This window comes from Nuphar pumila, chromosome 14 (genome assembly GCF_984573655.1).
Source record: "Nuphar pumila chromosome 14, dmNupPumi1.hap1.1, whole genome shotgun sequence".
Classification (NCBI taxonomy): domain Eukaryota; kingdom Viridiplantae; phylum Streptophyta; class Magnoliopsida; order Nymphaeales; family Nymphaeaceae; genus Nuphar; species Nuphar pumila.
In genome coordinates, this window is record NC_143262.1 from 5,663,174 (window position 1) to 5,688,946 (window position 25,773).

A 25,773-nucleotide genomic window follows, 5' to 3' on the forward strand; every position below is an offset into this window, starting at 1 on the left:
CATGTAGACCTTGTGCTCGCCTAGTCCTAACTCTTTGAGATCCACAGCTCCATCGGTGGATTTGGTTATATGTCGAGTAGCCCTAGAGTCCACCCACCACTCTGAGAGTTCTTCATTTACAAAGTTACATTCAGATACAACACAGATGACTTCTTTTCCGTCATGTTTTTTGCTTGAATTATTGTTGTATCTTCCACCATTCCAGTTGCTCCTGTTATTGGGAAATTTTGTCCTGCAGTTCTTCTGGATGTGTCCCATCTTACCGCACTTGAAGCACTTGAAGCACTTGAAGCACTTGACTTGTGAGCCTTTGTGGCCTTGAGGTTTTAAACCTGCACTTTGTCCTTTATGGAACTTGCCATTACCCTTCTTTTTAAAGTTACTTTGCTTAACAGGTACTTAGCTATGAGATGGTGTGTCTTGAACCACCATGAATTCGAACTTCTTTTCCTTAGCCATGTGTTCTTGTTCTATGGCTAATTGCAGAGGCAACTCAGTCAAGTTTAAATTCTTTGAATTTAATCTTAACGCAGTGGTCACCATTTTCCACGAATATGAGAGGCTATTCAGTATGGTGGACGCCTGCATTCTATCTGGAATTATATTTTCAGCAATGGCTAGGTCTTTAGCCATGACCAACATCCTATTAACGTGATCTACCACACTGTCACTCTCTTTCATCTTATATGAGTTGTATTGTTCGAGTAACAATTGAATGTGAACTTTGGATGAGAAATATAACTATTTTTGTTAATTTTTCAGAAATTTCAAAGTCGCAGACCCTTTTTAGCAAATACTTTTGAAAATGTATACATGTTATAGAATATTTTATTTTAACCCTCTTTTTAAAATACGTAAAACATCCAGGGACAAAGGGGTCTTTTTACCCCTTAAGCTATTTAAGCCCCGAACATGTTGAAACTGACTCAAAAGGGCGTCGAGTTTTCTCTCTCTCTTCTTTGCCGAAGCTTCAGAAAAATGGAAAACCAATTTTTTCGGCCGATCTCCGACGGCGATAGCCCGACTCTATGGTTGGGTTTGATGTTTTCGTTGCAAGCTCCCTCTGACACAGGTCTGAGGCCTCTTTCTATGATGGAGCTTCCTTGGAAGATGAAACAACCAGAAAATTTTTTGGCCGTTCTCCAGCGGCAATGGGCCGACTTCCTATTTGGGTTTGTTTTCCTTGACACAGATTTTTCTGGTGGTTTGGGGTTTTTCTCTTTCTCTGTTTTCTGTTTTTTTGATTCTGTGTTTGTGATTTTTTTTCCAGTCAGGGAACAATAGTAAAATAGGCAGGAGGCCTTTTACCTCTAATAGATTGGTGTTGTCGGAAAGAATGACAGGCGATCAATGTCTTTCCGGCGACAAAAACTATATATTATTATTTTTTTTTTTTTCCGGTCTGTCTCTCTGTTTTCCCTCCTTTTTGTTTTCTTTTGGTGTACAAAGACGAACAGGTAAGTATCGACTTTGTTTTCTAGTTTGATTTTCAGAGATGGAGAGTATATAAAAACAAACAGGTCTCTATTTTCCTAGTTGGGGTTTTCAGAGGCAGGCAAAATAAACAGAGGTCTCTGTTTTCCTGGTTGAGGTTTTCAGAGGCAGGCAAAAATAAACAAAGGTCTCTGTTTTTTCGATTAGAGTTTTCAGAGGCAGACAAAAATAAATAGAGGTCTTAGTTTTAGAGAAAAAAAAAACAGGAAGCTTAAAGACCAGTAAGAAGAGCACTAGCTCTTACCTTTCCCTTCTTTTTTTTTGTATATTTGTTTCTTCTTTGCAGGTTGAAGGCCGTAGGTATTGATGAGCATCCTCGAACCTTAGCTCTAATACTAGTGTTGAGGTGGCACATCGGAATGTCCTCAATTGGTGGCGACAACTGAGAGGTTGAGGTGCGGCAACAGAGAGTGAAGAGAGAAAAGAAAGAGCAGAGGATAGTTTGAAGCTTGAAGGTTTACTTCGAAGGCTTCACGGTATGCTGTATTGCATATCACCATAGGGGCTGAGTCTTGTGTTTATATAGCATTCAGATTATCTCTCTCGGCTCAGCAGACAGTTGAGAGAATATCGATGAGTCCAATGTATTTGATAAGCTAAAGTTTGAAATTTAAATAAAAAGGTTGATTTGTAAAATGAACTTAGCTTATTCATGAGCAGGCCTACTCATGGATAAGCACAACGTGCAACCACACACACCAACATTTAAAACTTTACAGTAATAAGTATTGTGGGCTGTTAATTTTAGCGCTTTAAAAGGCATATATAAACATAAAAAAATCATAATCCAAAACATGCCGCTCACTAAATGAATGATAAAAATCCAATATATAAAATCTGATCAATGAAAAACTCGATAGTTAAAGAATGAACACCGTCGATTATCATCGGTTGCAGATTTTTGACCTTTTTGTTGGACCGTCACCCTTCATATATATATATATATATATATATATATATATATATATATATAGTGTCGGTTGAACCAAGATCTAAACCCATATATTATATAAAATGTAGCACATGGGTTTGGGTTTGAATTATCCCAATCTAAACCTATGTTATATTTTATATAATATAAGAGTTTGGATTGGATTATAATCCAAACCCAATCCTATATCATTTACATAAAAGGTGAAAGGGTGTCTTAGAGTCTCTCTCTTAACAAAAAAGAAAAGGGAAGGGGCTTGGGGGCACAGTCTCTCCCCCTTCTCTTCTCTTTCTTCACTCATTCTCTCCTTTCTTTCTTCTTCTGTCTTCTCTGTATCACTGCCGCCAGCAGTGGTGGAGAGGAGAGGCGTGCAGTACCCATCTGTGTCTACACGGGTACGGGGCTTCCTGGGCGTACCTATGTGACATGTAATCTACCTGAACCGATAAACTTACATTGGTCTACAACTTTCAGTGTTACCTGAATCCAGACCCGAACTTGATAAGATCGGGTTGGGTTTGGGTCTAACTTTTTAGTCTCGATTTAGAATCGGGTTTGACAATACCCGACTGAAACCGACCCGAATCTGACCCAGTTATACCTGAGCTTCTAAGCAGATCAGGTCATGCTGAAAATGAGCGTTTTTGCTCATGCGGACATCGTGGCCGTCTGTTTGCATTTTGGATGAATGCCACGTGGATTTTTTGACTTTTGAGCTTTTTAAAATGCAAATCGGATGGCCACGATGTCAGCATGAGCGAAAACGCTCATTTTCATCATGACCTGATCTGCTTCCCTATGTAGCAGTTTCCAAGAAACCCGTGGCGCACATCAGGAAATTCAGAAACATGACGCTCATTTTTGGAATTAGCGGGAAACGGTCCGCCCCCAAGTGATTTTTTTCCCTTCCTTTTCTCTTTGCTGATTTTTGCAGAAGCCATGCTTGCTGGTTTCATGGTTGGCGTTATTGGTGGCCTTCTGCCTGTTCCTTCTTCCTATGTCATTAATTTCTGTTTGTTTATTATCTATTTGTCTGTTGTATTCACTGAAAATCTATCATTCTGTCGATCTCCGGTGTCGGTGTCTAATCATTGTTAATGCACACCAATTGTTCGATCAAATTACTCAAAGATATTTTACTTCCCCGATCAGCCTTAGGTGCAGCACCAACATGGCTATAACCCATTTGTCTACCAAGCATATTTACCAGAGGGCACTCGTCCATCCCCTCGCAAACTATTGCTCTTTGTCGTTTCACTCGCTTCCGGAGGACGTGGTTGTCGATAAGGCTCACAAGATACTCCTCAGTAACCGAGGATTTCCGCACCAACTTCACCAATTATCTCATTTCTTTACTCCCCAAGCTGCTATGGACCTTCTGATGAAGACCCAGTTCGATTCTCGCTTGACTCTCAGTTTCTTCGAATGGGCGACCGACCATGAGTTCTTCAATAGGGTGATCGATTGCAGAGCTTTGGTCATCCATATCCTGTGCAGATCGAGACTATATAAATCGGCTGAACAAATCATGAGAGGACTCATATCTGGAGAAGATAGTAGTAGATTCGATGTTTTTGAGTCTTTGAAATCAACTTACAGCATGTGCAGTTCCAGTTCAGCTGTTTTTGACATGTTGGTCAAGGCCTATGCGTGCTGTAACATGGCATCCAAAGCTGTTTCGGTGCTCAATTTAGCAGAATCAAGTGGTTTCATGCCTGGGGCTCTCTCTTACAACTATATTCTAAATGCACTGTTTAACTCTGGTGATTCTTTTATGGCTGAGAAGATTTACAATGACATGATTAGGAACTCTGTCTCCTTAAATGTTTATTCATACAACATTTTGATCAAAGGATTTTGTCTAAATGGGAAGCTGGACAAAGCTCTAGGTTTGTTTGAACAGATGATGAGAAAAGGATGTTCACCAACTGTCGTCACTTTCAATACTCTTATAGATGCTTACTGTAAAATGGGCAAGGTGGGTAAGGCTTTTGAGTTGCGAGAGTTTATGTTGGGAACTGAACTGAGGCCAAATTTGATTACATATAACGCACTTATCAATGGCTTGTGCAGAGATGGTAGAATGCAGGAGGTTGGGAGATTGTTGGATGAAATTAAAGAAAAGGGTCTGACGCCTGATGGTGTTACGTATAATACACTTATTAATGGTTACTGCAGGCAAGGAAATACTCACCAAGCTCTTGTCTTGCATGCTGAAATGGTTCAAAAAGGCTTGTTTCCAAATGTTGTGACATATACTGCACTTATGAATAATATGTGTAAAAAGGGAAATTTGGAGAAAGCAATGGATTTCTTTGATAAGATGAGGGAAAGAAGACTTAAACCAAATGAGATGACATATGCAACACTGATCCATGGTTGCTGCAAGCGAGGTTATGTGGAGGATGCTTACATTATTCTCAAGGAAATGGAGGACAATGGCTTCCCACATTCTCTTGTGGCTTACAATTCTCTTATCAATGGCCTTTGCCTTCAGGGAAGAATGGATGATGCCCTGCAAGTTGTTCAGGATTTGCCGAACAAAGGTTTGAAGCCGGATGTGGTGACATATGGTACAATCATCGGTTGTTACTGCAAAAATGGTCAGCTGGAACAAGCTTTTCACTTGCATAATGAGATTATAGAGAAGGGTATCATGCCTGATGCAATTACATATTCAGCACTTATCCAGGGTCTGTGCGAACAATTGAGAATGAATGAAGCTCATGATCTTTTTGATAAGATGCTGGGTGAAGGTCTGTTTCCTGATCATGTTACCTTCACGATGTTAATTGATGGCTACTGTAAGGAGGGCGATGTAATGCGCGCTCTACATCTTCATGATGAGATGCTTCAGAAAGGAATACTGCCTGATGTTGTTACTTACAGCACAATTATCAATGGGCTTAACAAGCAAGCCAGGACAAAGGAGGCAAAGAGGCTCCTGTTCAAAATGCTATATGATGTCCCCGTTCAGAATGAAGTTACATATGATACATTGATTGGTCATTGTATTGATGCAGATCTACAGAATGTTGTTGCACTGATCAAAGGATTTTGCATGAAGGGATTAATTGAAGAGGCTGACAGCCTCTTCAAGAAGATGCTTGAAAAAAATTGGCAGCCTACTGAAACTGCGTACAATGTGCTGATCCATGGTCACTGCAGAGGAGGCAATATACAAAAGGCTCTTGATTTATACAGAGAATTAATAAATGATGGTTTTATTCCCGATACGAGAAGCATTATTGCTCTAATCATGGGCCTTTACAACGAGGGAAAGAGCAAAGAATGTGGTGAGCTCATTCATGACATATTGATCGGTTCTATGCTCCCTGAGGCTGAAATATCTAAAGTTCTGGTGGAAGTAAACCATAAAGACGGAAACATGCAAGCGGTTGTCAATGTACTCATGGAGATGATGAATGATGGACTTGTTCCAAGTACTGGGGAGAGATTTAAATCAATAAGATGACTTGGTTTAACTAGCTTGGGGGCATTTGCACTGTCAACCTCTTGCTGGTTTTAGTTACTGTATAAAGAACGGATGTTGCAGAAAATGACAGATGCATCCTTTGAGGTTCATTACAAGGAAAAGAATCTAGCTGCAGGACGGTTGAGGTGGTGGAGGTTGGACTAGAGATCCTCGGATCTCAGATCTGAAATGCATCAAATGCACCATGAGCAACTATATGCTCTTGTAATGCTGCTCTCATCCTGATCAATCTTATGAATGCTGTCTGGAGGAACATCATCCATACCATTTAAACTCCTGACAAGGTACCGAATAACTGATTTTTGGCATCATTTTTGAGTTTACTGAAGTTAGTAGTCACTAATATCTAAATTTTGTTGCATCTAGGTTTAGCTCTGGAACTTCTGGCGAATGGCTAAACATGATGCCATCAACTGCCCGATTATTTGGACAGAAAAACCTTTTTGTATGGCTTACTTGGGCCAATAACCAGCCACTAAGCAGCTCCTCTCTCTCTCTCTCTGCTATTTTTCTTTGTGCATAACATTGTTTTTTATGTGAATGCAACAGTTTGAAGCATTCTGAAATTCAATTTCTTTGTTTAAATACATTTCTGAACTATCCCAAGACGTAGCTATTGTTCATCCAACCAGAAACCAAAAATCCCTCTGGTTTAATGGCAAGGCCTGTTCTACGGAGCTATTACAAAAGCAAGAACTTGAGGAATAGACCCTTTTATCAAGTGTATAATATGTGATCTTGTGCCCAGATAATAGGTGGAGCATGTATTGCCAATTTCCTTTGCAGGTTGAGGCAGAGATGTGCCTGCATGCAAATATGCAGTCAACATTGGAGGATAATGGGCAAGATGTGCCAGAACATAAAAATAGGGAGTCTCAGTGATTGGATCACAGATGCTGGTTGCTGAGAATCAATCGCGCTCATCCTCGAGCGGCCTTATCTTGAACTTGTAGCCCTGATTAAAGCTGAATCCAACAAGAAATCTTGGGAAGGAGCCACTCCTTTGTGAAAAATGTTAGAAATTGTAAAACACTGTGATGCACAAGCACTTATTATGACTTTCATTACACATGCATGGAAACCTTATACTAAAAAACGAAAGTTTGGTTGAGTAATGTTGTGACAATTTAATTTAATTCTTGATATGATAATGTTTAGAGTGATGTTGTAAGATTTAGTTATTTGATCAGTCATGCAAGTAACGGCGTAGGGCCCAGAATTTTCCGTGTCAATTCTGCTGGTGAATGGGCATCACATTTACTAGTAGTTAGTTCTGCTGATAAATATCCTTGACATGTGTGGTGCATGGCGTCCAGTGTGTCCTGTGTGATGCTTTGCAACGCATCTGCACAGGACGTGCCAGGGGTGCGGCAGGCCAGTCCAGGACAAACGCCATGAAAGGGGTGCTCTTTTTTGCCTGGCCTAAAACAAACGCCAAGCGGGGAAGAGTGGGTGGAACATGCACCATTTTTTACTCTAAACAAAGGGTTTCACACGAAACTCGCGTCACACCTCCCCCCCTTTTGGAAATCACTTTCTTGTGAGAGAGACTTTCATGGGACTTCTATTTCATGCAAATCCTGTTTCTACGGGTGGAGCAAAATGCGCCCTTAAAGTTCCCTTGAATTGAGGTTGTTGATGAGAAAGGCTTTGTATACAGTGTAACTTGTAAATTTGACTGGGCCATCATGCTGTTGAAGGAGACTGATATGAGCCAATGCTTGAACCAACCTTCAAATGAACCTTATCTCATGCTTATTAATTGTATGCCTTTACAAGATTGTAGAGAACAAGAAATTGCACTCAACTCTCCAGGGTAAGGATGGCAGTCGATAGGGGAAAAATGGGCCCCGCTCCGCCTCACTCCATTTGGATCGGGGATGAAGGACATGAAACGGGGATGGAGGTGGGGATGGACTTACGTTTTCCCCCACCCGCCCCGTCCCTGTACTGATTCCCGCCTTGCTCCGCTCCGTCCCGTCCCCAATCCTTCTTTGGGGATGGTAATGGACCTGAGTGGAAACAGAGTCCCGCCACGCCTCGCCCTGTTTGGACCGGGGATGGTTGAGGTTAAAATCAAAACCTGTGCGGGGATGAAGGTCTGGATTTTGAGACAGGGCGGGGGTGGAGACCTTGTAACCCGCCCTGGTCCACTGACATCCCTACTCCAGGGTGGAACGAGATAGCTTGATGGTTAGGTTGAACTATCATAACCAAAGGGTCTCGGGTTTGAATCACACCGAGTGCTATCCCTAGTGAAGTCTGCAATCATAAGCACTTGGGTTCCTATTAACCCAATATGATGGCTACATTCTTTCAAGCCACACAGAGAATAGGAGCATTCTTTGATTAGCAGGACAAACACCGCCCCAACGCACCAGTGTCTGTCTAGAATGCAAGATCCAGACACCCCATGCTTTCAATGGAAAACACGCCAGTGGGTGTGCGCATTGATCCTCTGGTGTCCCTATCTTAGGGATGCAAATGGGTCGGATCCATGATGAGGTTTTGCACTTTTTGGCTGTTTCAGATGCATCAGGATCCGACTCCATGTATTTGGCTGTTTCGGATCTGGCACATTTGAATCCATACCCTATCCCCACGGTCCAAATGCAGGACAACCCCGCAGAGACCATGGTGTCCCCGCTATGGATTTGTCCCAAGAATCAAATGGCTCCTAAAAGGGTGCACAATTACAACCTTTAAATATCTATAGTAATTGTCTTTTATACAGCCCCAAAGGGGTTTGACGTAGTGGTGGCAAAACCTGACATGACCGGCCAACCCGACCCGCCAACCTGTCTCTTAGGCGGGTTCGGGTTTGGCTTAAATGGGTTTGTGTCATAACTGGTCAACCTGCCTAACCCGTTTATTAAACGGGCCGGGTTCGTGTTAGGGGTATGCCAACCCGGCTGACCCGTTTAATAAACGGGTTAGGCGGGCGGGTCAACCCGTTTACCCGACCCACCAACCCGCCCGCCAACCCGTTTTCCCGACCCGCCCGCCAACCCGTTTATTAAACGGGTTAACCGGGTCGTGTCGGGTTACCCGTTTAATAAATGGGTCAGGTTCATGTTTGCCACAGCCGACCTGTTTAATAAACAGGTCGGGTTCGTGTTGAGGTATGCTGACCCGCTAACCCGCCGACACGACCCACCCCTTGTGGGATGAGACCTAAGCAGATGGTTTATGTTCAAATCCCATGAGCGTCGCCTCTTCTGCAAGCTGAAGTGTGATGACTCCTTGAGGGCAAGGGGTAAGCCAACAGAGTTTTAGGCTGCCAGGACGGCAACCCTAAGTACAGCAGGCAAAGCAGCGCGGTTAGGTATCTGATCTTGGGGTAGTTTCTTAATGTAAATATCAAAATTTTGCCTTTATACGTGGTTTAGCTTTAGATATAAAGGAATAAAAAAATAAAAATCTTAAAGTTTTGCCCACGTGTCTAAGACATGCCATGACGATGAAAAATGCATTCTTCTTTTACATTATATTATCTTAATAAACTGATGTGCTCTAGGAACTAATTTTTGCACTAATCAAATTGTCAGCAGCCTCAATACTTATCTGAATCTGCAATACGCATCGATACAACTAAAACTACTAAAAAATAATTGAATCACGCCTTTGAAGTCCACAGGAAATTGTTCACTTCATCTTTATTTTATTTCAATATGATTTTGATACTGCAGCTCAAAATGGAATTTGATCAAGTCTCTTCTTCTTGTATAGGTTGGAAGCTCAAAAAGTGCTGTTCACAAGGATTGGTCAATTGTTTAAATTGACCGACTCTTCAGCCCAAACTAAAAATTGATTCTGTCTTTTCTTGTATAGTTTGGACACTTGAAAGTGTTTTTTTTTTTTTTTTTGGGATAAGGAATGATGTTGGATTCGGTCCCCACAATATTATTAAGTATAATTAAACAAATAAGTACAGTCATAAGAGCCAGATGATGGTAACCAATCAGACTATTCACATATCGTCTTAATCTCTCTCGATAGGTCGGTCTATTCTGTTCAAATAAAATATGTGAATATTGACTATTTCTTATAGTTTCTCAAAAGTTAATATTGAGGGCATGTTTCCAACACCTTGCGATTCTTGGATTTTCTCAGCTTCCTGTGATTTCGGTTTGTGATTGCAAATCATAAACACATGGATTTTTATGAGTTCAGGTTGCGATTGTGATTCTCACTTGAGAATGCTTTTCTCTTGAATCCAGTGAAAGTTGGTCATAAGATTAATTACCCTGTGACCAGCAACTATAGCATTTGGATTCTCAACTGAGTGTCCACTGGGAAAATGCTTTCATTATATCTGAAACCATCTGGGTGACCAACCTGAGTAATTTCCACGGCCATTAATGTCATCGAGACATCTCCTTATTGAATTGACATCAAATAGAGGATCTTAGATCATTATTTATGATATCTCACTTGCTGTATGGGAACTTACATTGGCAGGATATTCAAAATAGTACTACTAATCCATGGATTTCTAGTATTAGAGGAGAAGGGGTCAACCCAAATTCAACCATATCGGATCTGGGTCCAATCAAACTCGCACTGTTAGGTTAGCTTGGGTTTCTCAAAGTTGAGTGGGCTCAATCTGGTAGAGTAGACATAATCTCTAGGGCCTTGGGGGGGGGGGGGGGGTGTAACCCAGGGACGGCCATCCCAAAATATCTACCCATCAGTTCATACCATCCTTCCCTTTCACGGATCCAATGAAGAGGCCACGGATGAGCCCCAGTGAAAAATGGTTATTCTTCGGTTTCTCTCTCATAATCTGCAATAAAAGAAAGCAACTCTCACAATTTGCTTTATGTCAAGCCTCTGTTTTACAAAGTTGTCAAGTGATAATAAAAAGATGAACAAAACAGTAAAGCCATTATACATGCATAGTTATTTAGTGGTATATATGCCACTAGAATATATGAGAACTGGAAACATGAGAAGTAGAGTGTGAATTAAGCATTTTTGATGTTTTTTTTTTTAATCTGACCCTACAGATGCGTTCAGCATGGCTCATTTGCTAATAATCAACTGTTGCATCATAATTTTTTTACAAAAAAGCCCTGATTTTTGGATGCTTGCATATTTATGATAATTTTTTTTACAGAAATATTTATGATAATTCTGAGCTGTCGAATTTTCAAGCCTTGAAAAATCCTGTATATGCATCACAATCATATAAAACCAAGCATGTAGATTACATATATATGTACAGTTAGACATAAGAAAAAAATGAGAAAAACCCATGAAAATCTTGATTCATGATCTATTTCTCATATCCTAGTGGCCTTATATATATATATATATATATATATATATATATATATATATATATAGTCACTAGAATATGAAAACTAGAAATATGGGCATTTCCAACACTATTTTTTTGCAAATCCAATCATGTGGATGTGCTTAGCATGGTGAATTCACTAGGAATCAACCATTGGATTGTTTATTTTTGATGAAAAATATGATTTTTGATTGCTTGAATATTCATGAAGATTATGACTCATTGATTTTAAAGCCTTAAAAAATCTTGTTTATGCATCAAAATAGAATGATTCAAGAGTAGGTTCTTATACAACCAAAAATGTAGATCACATCCATGTGGTTAGATTCAAGAGAAATAAATAAATAAAAAATCCATGAAAATTGCGGTTCACACATTACTTCTCATATTTTCAGTTTTCATATTCTAGTGACTCTCTCTCTCTATATATTTAGTGCTATTGAAGGCACAAACCTATCGAATTGAAAATCATAGGTTCAAGCTTTGTCAACGCAATCTATCCACATAGATGTGTTCATCATGGTTAATTTGCTAAGGATTAAATCTCGGATCGTGTTATTTCAATATAAAAATATGATTTTTTTGTCTTGAAATTTTTGCATATTATGGGACATTGATTTTTGAAGCTCTTAAAAGACCTGCTTATATGAGAGTCAAATGATTCAAAATTAATTTTCTACCTAACAAAACTTGAAGATCACATCAATAAAGTCCACTACATGACCCACTATATCCATTATATTATATGATGTAAAAGCATGAATAACTTACATAATAAACTCATATTAATATTTTTTCCATGCTCATGTGACTCCTATTACACTATGCAAATACCAACTTTGCCTATAAAATCTCAAAACACATAAAACTACCCATAACTCATACACTACAAGAAAAATGCGTATTAGCGACAGACTTTATCCGTGGCTAAAGATGTTAACAATGAATTTTGTGATGGATTAGCGACGAATAGCGTCTGTCGCATAACCCTAGTCACTAATATGCGGCAGAATTTATCTGTCGCCAATCCATCGCTAAGTAAAGACGGATTAGCGACAAATCATGTCTGTCGCTAAATAGAGTCTGATTTGGTTATGCGACAGAATTTAATTCGTCGCTATTATTTAACGATAGATACGTATCCATCGCAAACCACCGATTGGAGATGGATATTATCCGTCGCTAATTTAAAAAAAAAATATTTTTTTTTGAAATATTATGAAACTTGAGAAAAATTTCTTGTTATGTAATTCATATAACTTGCTTATAAAAAATAAAGTATATATAAAAAATACATATACACGTGAAACAAATTTAACACAAGTTCTAAGTTAAGCAAACTTTAACAACCAAATACAGTCCTTGCCAAGTTATAATTAGTTATAAGTATGTCAAACAAATTAAACAAATGAATCTAATCCTCGCCAAGATTTTGGGCATTATCCTCTTTATTTTCTCGATCTGCCCCTCCCTCCATGCCTCCGTCAGTTTCTCTACACTGATCATCTCCAGCATCCTACAAGAGAACAAAAATGTTAGTATTTATAAATAAAATATAATGAAATAAATTATATGCAATGCACCTAATCTAATGCAACAAAGTAAATGGCTGAATGACACATAGAATAACAATAAACTGAAGGACATTAACATAATTTAAATATGTGTTCTAAGACTGGAAAAAAAATTATAGTGATTCAATCATCCAGATATGTGTTCTAAGGTTGTCAAAGAATGTCACAGTGATTCACGCATGCATATATGATTTATAAGGCTGTGAAATAAATGCGTTATGTATCACAATCATGCATATATGTGTTACAAGACAGTCAAAAAACTTTCATAGTGATGAAATTATGCTTATATGTGTTTTAATGTTGTCAAAAAACTTTCATAGTGATTCAATCATACTTATATGTGTTCTAAAGCAGTAAAAAAACTTTCATATTAATTCAATCATGGATAAATGTGTTCTAAGGAAAATTTTATAGTAATTCAATCATGCATATGTGTGTTCTAAGGCAGTAAAATAATTTTATAGTGATGAAAGCATGCTTGTATGTGTTCTAAGGTTGTCAAAAAACTTTCATAGTGATTCAATCATGCATATATGTGTTCTAAGGTTGTCAAAAAACTTTCATATTGATTCAATCATGTATATATGTGTTCTAAGGTTGTCAAACAACTTTCATATTGATTCAATCATGCATATATGTGTTATAAGGCAATCAAAAAACTTTCATATATGCTAATATCATGCTCATATGTGTTACAGTCAAAAAATTTTCATAGTGATTCAATCATGCTCATATGTATTTTAAGGCAGTAAAAAAACTTTATATGTGATTCAATCATGCGTATCATGTTCTAAGGCAGTAAAAAAATGTTGTAGTGATTCAATCATGTTCATATGTGTTCTAAAGCAGTAAAAAAACTTTATATGTGATTCAATCATGTGTATCATGTTCTAAGACAGTAAAAAAATCTTATAGTGATTCAATCATGCATATATGTGTTATAAGGCATTAAAAAACTTTCATATATGCTAATATTAGGCTCATATGTGTTCTAAGGTTGTCATAGTGATGAAAGCATGCTTATATGTGTTCTAAGGTTTTCAAAAAACTTTTATAGTGATTAAATCATGCATATATGTGTTATAAGGCACTAAGAAAATTTTATAGCGATAAAATCATGCATATATGTGTTGTAAGGTTGTAAAAAAACTTTCATAGTGATTCAATCATGCGTATATGTATTATAAGGGTGTCATAAAAATTATATAGTGAATCAATCATGCATATATATGTTATAAGGGTGTCATAAAAATTATATAGTGAATCAATCATGCATATATATGTTATAAGGTGTCAAAAAATTCATAGTGAGACAATCGTGCATATATGTATTCAATCATGCATATACTAGCTTGAAATCTAACGATATGAAACAAATGACATGAACCTTTATACCTGATAGGCACTGGAGCTCATGTTGAATGCAGACGAAGTTTTCCTGTCCTGAAAAAAATTGCACAACTCATTACGAAAAATGTTGAGAATGGTTTCATTTTAAAAGTACTGTATTTTGTCCTCAAGACGCTGACAGACACCATCCCAAGACATAGCATGATCAATCAGACGTTGGGAGTTGATGTTGGCGGGAGAACTTTGAGAGCCGTGGCTGCAGGAGACAACGACTAGTGTGGTGTTCATGTTACTCCCAAACCTGAACACACGATCCTTTTTGGGTTCACCAGTTGTAGTCACCCATGCTGCAGGATCAAAAGGCCGATGCTGAGTGAAGTCATCACCATATCATTGTACCATTTGCTGCTCGTATAACTCCTACAAAGTAATGATTATAATATAAATTAATAATTAAAAATTATAATATTTATGATAACGTAATTCATAGTAACTTGTATATTACAATGTTTATTAATACAATAAATACATACTGATGTCGCTCTAGCCTTCTCTGATATAAAATCTCCCATGCTCTTATGTTTATGTGTTTCAACAAACACATCCTTGTAAGACACAATGTCTCCCTTTTCTGATTTCTGCAATGCTAAATGATAAAAAAATCGTTTAATAAGTATACATAAATACTTACAAATTTGACAATATATATATATATATATATATATATATATATATATATATATATATATTGATGAGTTACCATTTTATTCTGGTGGCTCCCAAAAGTCCTAGATCCACCTGTGTGTAGATGGGCATCAGGCATCTTCGCTCGGTTTTGTGCAACCTTTGCTAAGCGATTTTAAAATTCATTGCTCTCCCACTTGTCTTACATGCCCTCCCAATAATCTCTTCTGATAGTAGAAGGCTCATGGCCTTTCCACTACAGTGGATCATCTATCCCACCAACTACTTTTTTTGCTGCAGTCTTCATATTGTGCAACATGTCAGCAAATCGATTGACAACCACTTTTTGCCACACTACCCTTGCATATTTATTCTCGTTCGCAGTCGCAAAGCAATGAAAAGCCTAAAAATACTTTCAGAAAGTTAACACACATAAATATGAAATACATTAGTTATGATAAATGATTGCATACCATGAATGAGGACATTAATATGTCCAACACTTCCGTCAGGTACTCTTTCCACTGCGCTACCGATCCTGGAAGATGCTGCAGTAGTGACTTCCTAATTTCTCGTATTACTTCTTGCTGCTCAAACCTCACACTGCACATGAATTGATATACATTAACAATCGATTGTCAATATATACTATTTATAAGATAAGTATTGGATAAATGACAATGAAATACTTACAGTCGACTATCGATATACACTATTTGTATTAATAGTCGTGTGTCACATTGAGAAGACCCTGCATCTGGCATTGTCTCGTGATGTGTATGCGTAGCTGGTGTAGGTGGGTCATGTATAGGCGAAACATCACCCATAGAACAATGAGTTAGAAATTCACATAATGCATATTTAAACTAATCAAGTATACAATTATTTAAGTTGTTCCTGGGTAAGTTGTTGAGGGCTTTGGACAAACATAGACTTGTTGCCTTCGGAAGCCACAAAACTTGCGTTGGCCTTACTCCATTGATGGCCATTAGCGGGGCACCAGATGGATTAAAAAAACCGTGGAGGTGTAAGCATTTGACCTTTACATGGCTTAGTTTTTCACAGTGATAGTACTTTGGGCGAACACGATTTTGCTAATTTTTATTAGGATCTGCACTAGTTTGAGCATTAAAACCTTTTATGATTGCCGCCACTGGTTCTTGATTAATTAGTCATGATCTTGAGGTCACATTGTCTTTCTTCTTGCACGAGTAGTGCAAAAGCCTTGGATATATTTGACAACGGTATCATCAAGAGTAGTTGGCTCTTTATGACACTATAACTCTCATTCAAATCCATTAAAAACTGCACAAGTCTTTCCTGATCTTGTTGTTCATGGATGACTTTTTTCGTTCCGCATGTACAGGGCAGAATAGTCATGTATGTGGATAGCTCATCCCATAGACCTTTCATCTTTGTATAGTAGGCTGCCATAAAGGTTTGCATCTGTTTGAGATTAATGATCTCTTGTTGAATCTGATATATGCGCTGGGCATTTGATTGAGAGAATCGTTCGCGAAGTTCGGTCCATACTTCGACCGTAGTTTCAACATAGATGACGTTTGAGGACAAATTATGATGCAATGAGTTGAGTAGCCATGATAATACTATGTTATTGCATAGTTCCTATGCGACAATAGATTTTGTGAGAGAATTCGATTTTTTGATGGATTCATCTACGAAACTAAATTTATTTTTTGCAGACAGTGCCATGGTCATGGCACGATACCTTCTGGTGTAGTTGTCATCGATCAATGGTTGCGATACTAGTGCCATGCCTGGATTGTCTATAGGATAGAGAAAAAATAAACTCTTCATTTTTTAAGGGTTCTGACTTGATATACTTTCAATTTCGCTATCCATCATGTTGAGACGTCACTTGCTCGCTTTGATACCATGAAAGAAAGTTAAGACCAAAGAAACTAGAAAATATTTATTGTATAACCTTTTGATTCAATTCACTTAACCACTGGGTACAACCGATATATATATATATATATATATATAATACATGCAACTTGGAGAAAAAAGACTTACAATGACCAGTTGGACGTCGATAACAAATGATAACCGCATAACATTCTTGATAGCATCGTTGTCTTCTCATTTGTTGTTGATAGCATCCTTATCGTCCTTCACATTGGCCCTTGAGGATAACATCGAGATATAGTTATCCTTGATTATCGATCTCACCGATCCTTATCGTACTTAACGATCTTCACATTTGGTAATGTGAAAGATCATGTAAAATTCCTTTTAAATTGAGTGTCATTTCTAGAAAAGGAGTATCGCAAGATACACTACAATGCTAGTTGTAAGACCGTCTCTGACGGAAAGGTAAAATCATCGTAAATACTTGTAAATGTACCTACAAACGAGCTGGTGGGCATAGAAGAAATATTGTTGTATTTTGTAGATATGCTAAGGAATACAATTATTCTCAGGGGTAATACAATCATTTTGTTATAGAACTAAAAATACTATAAATAATTGAATCACTACGTTCAAGTCCACAAGAAATTGTTCACTTCATCTTTCATTTTATATTAAACATAATTTGATACTGCAGCCCAAAATGGAAGTTGATCAAGTCTTTTCTTCTTGTATAGTAAGCTCAAAATCCTTGTTCAATTGTTTAAATTGACCGACTCTTCAGCCCAAACTAAAACTTAAATCAATCTTTTCTTGTTTAGGTTGGACGCTTAAAAGTGTTTTTTCTTTTTTCTGAATAAAGAATGATGAGGGATTATGCTTCCATAATATTATTAATTTTATAACGAGGAACCCTCACCTAAGCTAGGAAAATCTTGAGTGAAGCCCCATGACCACCCTGCCTTACGTGGCCCACCTCTGAAAGCTACGAAACACCAGTGGGGTTTAATTTGGTGCCTTTATGTCAGCACCCTCGCAACCACCCCCACTTGCCACATGGGGGACCTCCGGGGTGGTGGCCTCCATCATATTATTATGCATAATTGAAAAAATAAGCACAATTATAGGTAGGGATGACAGTGGACCGGGGGAAAATGGGCCCCGCCCCGCCTCGCCCCGTTTGGACCGGGGATGGAGGACATGAAACAGGGGTGATAGTTAAAATCAAAACCCGTGTGGGGATGAAGGCAGGGATGGACCTACGCTTTCCCTTGTTCCGCACCGTCCCCATCCCTATCCCTGCCTTGGCTCGCCCCGTCTCATCCCCAATCCTTCTTTAGGGATGGGAGTAGACTGAAGGGAAACAGGGCCTCACCGCGCCTCGCCCAGTTTGAACCGGGGATGTAAGACAAGAAACAGGGATGGAGGTTAAAATCAAAACCCGTGTGAGGATGGAAGCGAGGATGGAGAACATGAAACGGGGATGAAGGTTAAAATCAAACCTGCCCTGGTCCACTGTCATCTCTGGTTATAAGAGCTAGATGATCGTAACTAATCAAACTATTTGCATCTCCCAGCTCTCTCCACATGTTTGTCTATTCATTTCTTCAAATAAAATATTTTCAAGAAGATTGTTCACCCCATCTTACCTTATTTCAATATTGACCATTTCTTTAGTTTCTAGTGAAAGTTGATATTAAGAGCATATTCACAACTTTAAAAAAATGCATATTCGCAACGCCATGCGATTCTTGGATTTTCCCAGCTTCGTTCCTTTGATTATGATTGTGATTGCAAATCATAAATACATGATTGTTTTATATGTACCCTCGGGAACAAAAACCTAGCTGCGCTGGCTTTACCTGTCCTACTTACCGTCGCTGTCCTGGCAGCGTAAAACTCCATGGACTTACCCCTTGTCCCCAAGGAGTCACAACACTTGGGCTTGCACAAGGGGTGATGCCCATGGGATTTGAAGTTGTGATTCTCACATGAGAATGCTTTTTTCTTGAATCTAGTTAAAGTTGGACATCAAAACATCTAGTGTGACCAACAACTATAGGATTATCAGGTGTGATGCTTGCTGGGAAAATGTTTTAGTGACCAACATAACTACCTGAGTAATTTTCACAACCAGTATAATGCCATCAAGACATCTTATTAGTGGCATCTTTTAAAAAAGGTATAGCAAAATCCTTTTAAAGAACATACACTAGGTTATAACATTCCAGAACTAAATTCAATAAATGAAAACATTACAAAGTTGAAGTGACAAGAGCGAAGATACATCAACATTTTCAGGATTTGATATTAAATGTACAAAGGATTTCTAAAAGTTTGCAGCTTCTCTCATCACTAACGCCTTTTTCTATTATCCTTGGAAGGATTTATGGTGTGTTGATTACCACATATCTCAACCAGAGATCCACGGACACAGGGATCAAGGCATGGGACCCATGCCAAATCTGACATCCCAACAGAGGATAATCTTAGATCCTTAGATATGATATCCTCAAAAAACACTAATTCATGGGTTTTTAGTACGAGGGAGAAGGGGAGGAGGAGGGGGATTTGGGCTAGAAATCAACCGATATGAGATCGTAGGATCTTTGATTCGGGTCCAATCAAACGTGCAGTCTTAGGTTAGCTTGGGTTTTTCGATGTTGAGTGGGCCAAGTCTGGTAGAGTTGACATAATCTCTAGGGCCATGAGGGGGTAACCCAGGGACGACCAACCCAAAATTTCTAGCCATCAGTTCAAACCATCCTTCCCTATACTCCTTTGCTTCCACGGATCCAATGAAGAGGCCCCGGAAGAGCTCCCACGCAGCATTTAAGTACTTGGGGATAACATATATCAGCGAAAAATAATTCTTGTTCGGTTCCTCTCTCATAATCTGCAACACAAGAAAGCAATTTGTCACAATTTGTTTCATGTCCAAACATGTCATCTGCTTAGAAAGTTCACAAGTGATACTAAAAAGATGAACAAACAGAAAAGCTAAATCATTACACATGCAAAGCTATTTGATGGTATATATATATATATATATATATATATATATATATATATATATATATATATATATATATATATATATATATATATAGAGAGAGAGAGAGAGAGAGAGAGAGAGAGAGAGAGAGAGAGAGAGACCTGTGCTTGGTAGATGCTATTGTAGTAGACACAGAGACCAAAATGCTTAAATTGCAACGTCCTATCATCATAGGGAATCCTGGGCACGATGTCATTGCAATAGACGAACCTAAAGTACCTAGGTGCATCACCTGCTTTCAATAGCACCTTCTCCATGTAATCGCCAAAGCGCTTGTCCCCAACCCTTGGCTGCCCGAAGGTGTACACCCCAGCCAGCTTCTTCATCAGGTGCTCCTCCTTCTTCAGCACCAGCACCGCTGGGAAGAGGATGGCCAGGGCCCCACCCAGGCTGTGGCCCGTGATGATAAACCTCGCATTCTTGTGCTCTTCCAACAATGCCACCAGCTTGTCCCTAATAGCATAGTAGGCCAATGGATGGTCACTTTCGTCATTTGAAACAGCGGGTCGCACCGAGTCAAGATGAGGGTCCACGCCAAGGGCTCTCAGGAACCCACCGTGGACCTTCCCCATGGGTGGTATCTCGTACCAAGAGAAGCTGAAGTCAGTGCACCAGTCATAGGCATCGAAAGGCTCAGTGCCGCGGAAGGCGACCACGATCAGCTCGGCATCGGTCGGTCTGTCGCAGAAGATGAATGCTTCAGTCGATGCGCGCTGTTGAGACACTGAAAAAGACATCGAAAATAAAAGGTGTTTTAGGAATTTCAAGAATTCAAGCCCTGATTTTTTGTGTTGTAATGAATTTGGTGATAAGGATGATGCATTGTTGGCTACTTTACAAGTGACTAGGGATGACAATGGACCGGGGCGGGGGATAGGGTCTCCACCCCTGTCCCCCGCCCCGTCTCAAGATTATAACCTCCATCCCCGCACGGGGATGAATTTTAACCTCCACCCCCGCCTTCATCCCCGTTTCTTGTCCTCCATCCCCGGTTCAGATGGGGATGAGGTGGAGCGGGGCTCTGTTTCCCCATAGTCTATTGCCATCCTTTAGAAGGACTTGGGGTGGGGATCGTGGCGGGGACGGGCAGAGAATGAAAAAGTGTAAGTCCAATATCCCCGTCTCCATCCCCGAACAGGGATGGATTTTAACCTTCGTCCTTGCTTCCATCCATCTTTCATACCCTTCATCCCCGGTCCAAACGAGGCGAGGCGGGGTGGGGCCCCGCTTTCCACGGTCCACTGCCATCCCTAATCCGGCAGTGTAAAACCGTGGCCGCCCTCAGAAAGCAGATCCAGTGTTGGGGGCAGAGCACTTTATAAACTTAAGTATAAAGTGCTCTGCTCCACTAGGTGAAGCCACGTAGTGGCTGCTCCATATAAAACAAGGGGGCGCCCCCCTTAGTAAAGAGTAGTGGGGCCTCGTTGTAATGCCCCCCCGGGCAATAAAATGGGCCAAACACTTTATAAATGTTCGGACCTGAACACACAACCACACCTCTCTTTGACCCATAGAGAGTGACCTGCTTTGACTTGTTAAAGAGGGGAGTCCATATGATAACTCAAGCTCGTGGTTATAAAGGAAAATTCTTATTCATGAGACCGAGACTATGTGGCCCCTAGCACAAAGTTTTAAAATTAGCTGCACCAAGTGACACTTGATCCAATCAACATTGCGAACAAGAGATTTGACCATCTACCAGCAAACAATAGGTTTATCTCATTTTGTAATAGAACTGATCTTTCAACTTGAGACTGCAACTTGTTCTAGGCTGAGATAAGATCAGGTCTACGGACATTTTGGGGGCTGGGGCAATACAAGACTTGGTGAAGGCTTCTTTTAGGAATGACTCGGTCAAGTTAAAGACCTAGGCTTATCAAGCCCCTTGGTCAACGCGATGACCACATGCATAAGGCTAGCCATGTTTTGGTCCGACTCTATATACGAACATGGTCATTTGACCAAAATCTTGGTACTGTGCTTTATGTTCATATATAGACCACAAGGATTGACTTGCAATTGTATGGGATATCTATGAGAATTGGACATTTTTCTACAATTAAGCTACAATATTAATACAGGGGCAAGAGAATTGTGCTTACGGTTCCAACAGTTGAAGAACTCCACGAACTCCATCTGAAAGAGAAATGAGAGATCCATGTGAACTACAAGGATATAATTATAAATACCATTGTCTTGGTTTATTTTATATTTGGACACAAAAATTTAATTAACCTATTTGAAACCAGGTATAGCAAAACCTAGTGGGCTGGAAATTATACTTCATGATAGGAAGCTAGGTCAACCAGCATCTGCCATGTATGCTGACTTAGGTCCACAAGGTAAAACTAGGTTACACGTGAAAATGAACATATGGATTATGGTCTGAATAGATCGACAAAATGTTTGCATAAATGGAGTCTGAATCAGAGAGTTTAACTAAATGAGACCAAATCATGTGAGTTGCATTAAAATTTGTCCTCATATAGAATGCAACAACTATGCTCATAATCGAAATGGGGAGAAGATCAGGTGCAATGTGATTGCATATCTTTGGGGTACAGCCTGCCAGTTGTGGGGCTCAACAGAAGATGGTGGGTGATCAGGTGCAGCAGCACACTTAAAGTATGAAATCATATTGCACCTGATCTCAATTCCTCTAAATGACCATGGTTTAACGCTTGACATACCTGCCATTGATTTTTTACCACATCATGAATGAATGCTTCATTCTCGTATGCAATTTTGGCAGCCATGATAGATATGGATGCATTGGACATGCTGTCTGCACTCCCCTTTTGGTAGCTCCCCAAATCTGTTCGGCCATCCAAGTGCCCAATTGCAGTCTTGAAATTTGGAGATTTCCTATCTGGAAATACAACATTGCCTGCACAATTTAAATCTCAATAAATTCACTGGGGACAAGCGGTAAGCCCATGGAGTTTTACGCTGCCAGAACAGTGACCGTAAGTATGGCCGGCAGGCAAAGCCAGCACGACTAGATCTCTGATCCTGGGGCGGTTTATCTATGTAAATATAAAAAAATACAGCATTCCTGCACAGTTTAAATCTCAATAAATTCCCCATGGAAGATGATGGTCACTCGAAAGACAAAAGGTAAAATCTTGCCGTTGGGGTTTTGAGAGTTTTGTTTTGCATGTGCCAAGCTTACGTGTTATTTTTTTAAGAGAGAATGCCAAGCGTACGTGTCATTGTAGTGCCGATGACAATTGAGTGTCCATTTATCAGCACCTTCTTCCTTAGACATAAATTGTGAACGTCAAACTTTCCACTTATGTGTTATCTAATGCTAGCAGGTGTTGAGTGCTTGATCACTGGTTAGCACGGTCTCCTTTTAGACACAAACACAAATATAGTGCTCTGCCTTGCTAATTTTTCAAACACCAACTACATAAAATTGTCAACTTCGTACGCCTACTATATAAAGGAACTTTGTTTTTCTTTTTTCGAATTTGTAATCAGAAGAAACTGCACCCGGCACGAAGACCTGGCTGCGCTGGCTCAGCCTGTCATACTTATTACGGTCGTGGTGCCGGCAGAGTAAAACTCCAAGGTTAGGACCCTTGCCCCCGGGGTATATAAAGGAACTTTGTTTACCATCACTTGGTTTTACCTATAGGATAAAACTCCATTGAGGTTAAACCACTTTGGACTCGAACGGTATATGCTTTGATTATGGACATATATAGCTTTGTTGTTACAAATCTTCTAAGATCTGATCGCCTACCAGAGGAGTTGCATTCCTACTAGCCCTGGAATTGGAAACAGAAAAGTGTAGGTGTAACGAATTCCCCATGCCTTTTGTCTGCTTAACGAGAGAGATATCTGTAGGAGGTACCCTAAACTTTTATGCACACAGCAAAATGATCAAGCCAAGAAAGGGATCGAACACGGAAACAGATACTTTTTATTTCTTTTACACCAAGTTCAAGCTACGACGTCCATTGGTGGATCTTTGTTCTTTCTTGGATGTTTTGGAGAAAGCTAGAGTTTTGATGGCGTTATTTTTCTTTTGAAAGGAAGGAGGAAATTTATTCATTGATCGGAAGAATTAAGCACGACAAAAGGGTTGAGAAAGTGTTGTTGGTGTTAATTATATGGACGTGCACTTTCTCATAAACACCAAGATAAATTATGAGATTAGATTTCATGATGAACCATGCATTTTTTTTTTGATAATTCAAGAGAAAAACCCTGGCCTCCGGTTGGTAAAACCCTTGAGGTCCCCCTGCCCACCGGGGACTACACCAAGCTTCGACCATGCGGCCTTGTAGTTCATTGTACCTCATAACATCAACTTTGCCTGATGTTTAGATCTGATCAAATCTTTCATGTTATTCATGGTATACAAAATATTCCAAAAAAAGATTACCATGTTACGTTACTCGAAAGAAAAGAGAAAAAACAAAACCAAACAAAAGATTATCATGAGATGCACCATGCATGTGCAATAAGATGTGATCAAGAGGGAAAAAGAAAACTATAAACAAAGAAATGCATCAATCTCTTCTTTACCCTTGAGAATGTTCACAAGGAGACCAAGGAGGCCGCCATTCTCTGGCAAAAGGTTGAGTGCAAACTCAAGGGCAGCTCCAATCCAAGACAACGGACCCTTAATAAGCATAAGGATAATCTGGACAAGGATGGACACGAAGAGCAGCCAACGGCGAGCAAACTCTAGTGTAGTTCCTTCAGGGGAATGTATCAACCTGTTCGCGAAGACCTGTTTAGAGAGGAGGAGACGAAAGAGGTCCAATAAACCTCCATCTTCAAGACTGACGATGAGGAAGTCTTTGTTGTGTTGCAATCTGCCATTAGCCATGGTAGCCATTGATGCTTATGCTAGCAGCAGACCTTGCAGTGTAAGGGTCTCAACTCTCAATTGCCTGCTAAGCTACTTATATAGGTGCCAATGACAACCCTACAAGTTTCAAGTTCTCTTTTTGTGCAGCTGCTTGGAAACTTGATAGTTGGTCCCATTTACTTGTAGGACTAAGTTGTCTTCTCTCTCTTTATATATATATATATATATATTGATGAAAATGACCTAGAGAACCTTATCAAGAAAAAGATAGGTCATGACTTTAATTATACAGCCAAAACAGTATCTCCCTGTGAAATATATAGGGTAAATGGATCGGATTCCAGTTGTGGGAAAATGAGCATCAGCAATGCCTTGAACACGGTTCTAAAGGATATATGGAGGAGCCCTTGGTCCTCAAAGGTGGAGAGGAGGGGGCAGTTAGGTCTTTTTGGAAGTACAGGGACTCGTTTGTCCTTCATGTTTTTGGTCATAGCACGATAAGATTTTCGTTCCCACTTGTCCATAATCTTTATATGTTTTAAATTGTCGCCAGTAATTGGCTAACTTAGAGAAGCAAAACAAGCCCCAGAAGGCACGAAAGTCCTAAGATGGGACGCGTGGTTCATCATGTGTTTGGATTCAGGGAATTCCGTGGATTTGGAATCCAATTCCTCTGGATTCCTCTTTGGCGGCTGGAAAGTGGCCAAAGAATAGGGGAACTGGATTCCAATTCCACTGAATTTCTCGGATCCAAACACTGGGGAACAAGGTTTTCTATTGCCTTGACTTCACCTCTGGACCAAACTGCGGGCACTTTGAACCATTTCTTTGTCCTCTCAAGCCGTTGCTGCACCTGTCTATTCGTGAAAACTCACATGGTCCTAGGGATGTCAGTGGACCACGTTTGACTTGATTCAGATCCAGTCATCTAGGATGGCCCTAGAGTCGGACTTGGTTCTTTCCTGCCAGAATCCATCAAAATCTTGGCATGGGTTTGGTTCAGGTAACGCACCCAGATCCAAGCAGACCCGGCTTTCCATCTAGAATTCAATAAAAGTGTTATTATTACTTAATTATATCATTATTAATTCATTATTGGTGATGATATTATTATTATTATTGTTGTTGTTGTTGTTATCGTTCATTGTTTTGATCATGTAGAGTAAAATAATCTCTAAAGCTGCGTA

General features: G+C 39.6%; 2 protein-coding genes across 2 annotated transcripts; one reads left to right on the top strand and one right to left on the bottom strand.

The window, feature by feature from the left end:
* The first annotated feature begins 348 nt into the window (after positions 1–348).
* On the top strand, positions 349–7,087 carry EMB2745 (Tetratricopeptide repeat (TPR)-like superfamily protein). The gene is made up of 5 exons (XM_089988059.1): positions 349–395; positions 487–651; positions 1,781–1,790; positions 3,360–6,205; positions 6,288–7,087. Exons 1-4 carry the CDS (start codon positions 349–351, stop codon positions 5,898–5,900), a joined length of 2,763 nt encoding a protein of 920 aa, XP_089844185.1. The 3' UTR covers positions 5,901–6,205; positions 6,288–7,087.
* Positions 7,088–19,267: 12,180 nt separating this feature from the next.
* LOC149816164 (triacylglycerol lipase OBL1-like) lies at positions 19,268–24,613 on the bottom strand. Its single transcript, XM_089988060.1, has 5 exons — positions 24,298–24,613; positions 22,452–22,648; positions 21,864–21,897; positions 19,863–20,485; positions 19,268–19,602 (listed from the first exon to the last, which is right to left on the bottom strand). Exons 1-5 carry the CDS (start codon positions 24,611–24,613, stop codon positions 19,345–19,347), a joined length of 1,428 nt encoding a protein of 475 aa, XP_089844186.1. The 3' UTR covers positions 19,268–19,344.
* Between the last annotated feature and the right edge of the window lie 1,160 nt (positions 24,614–25,773).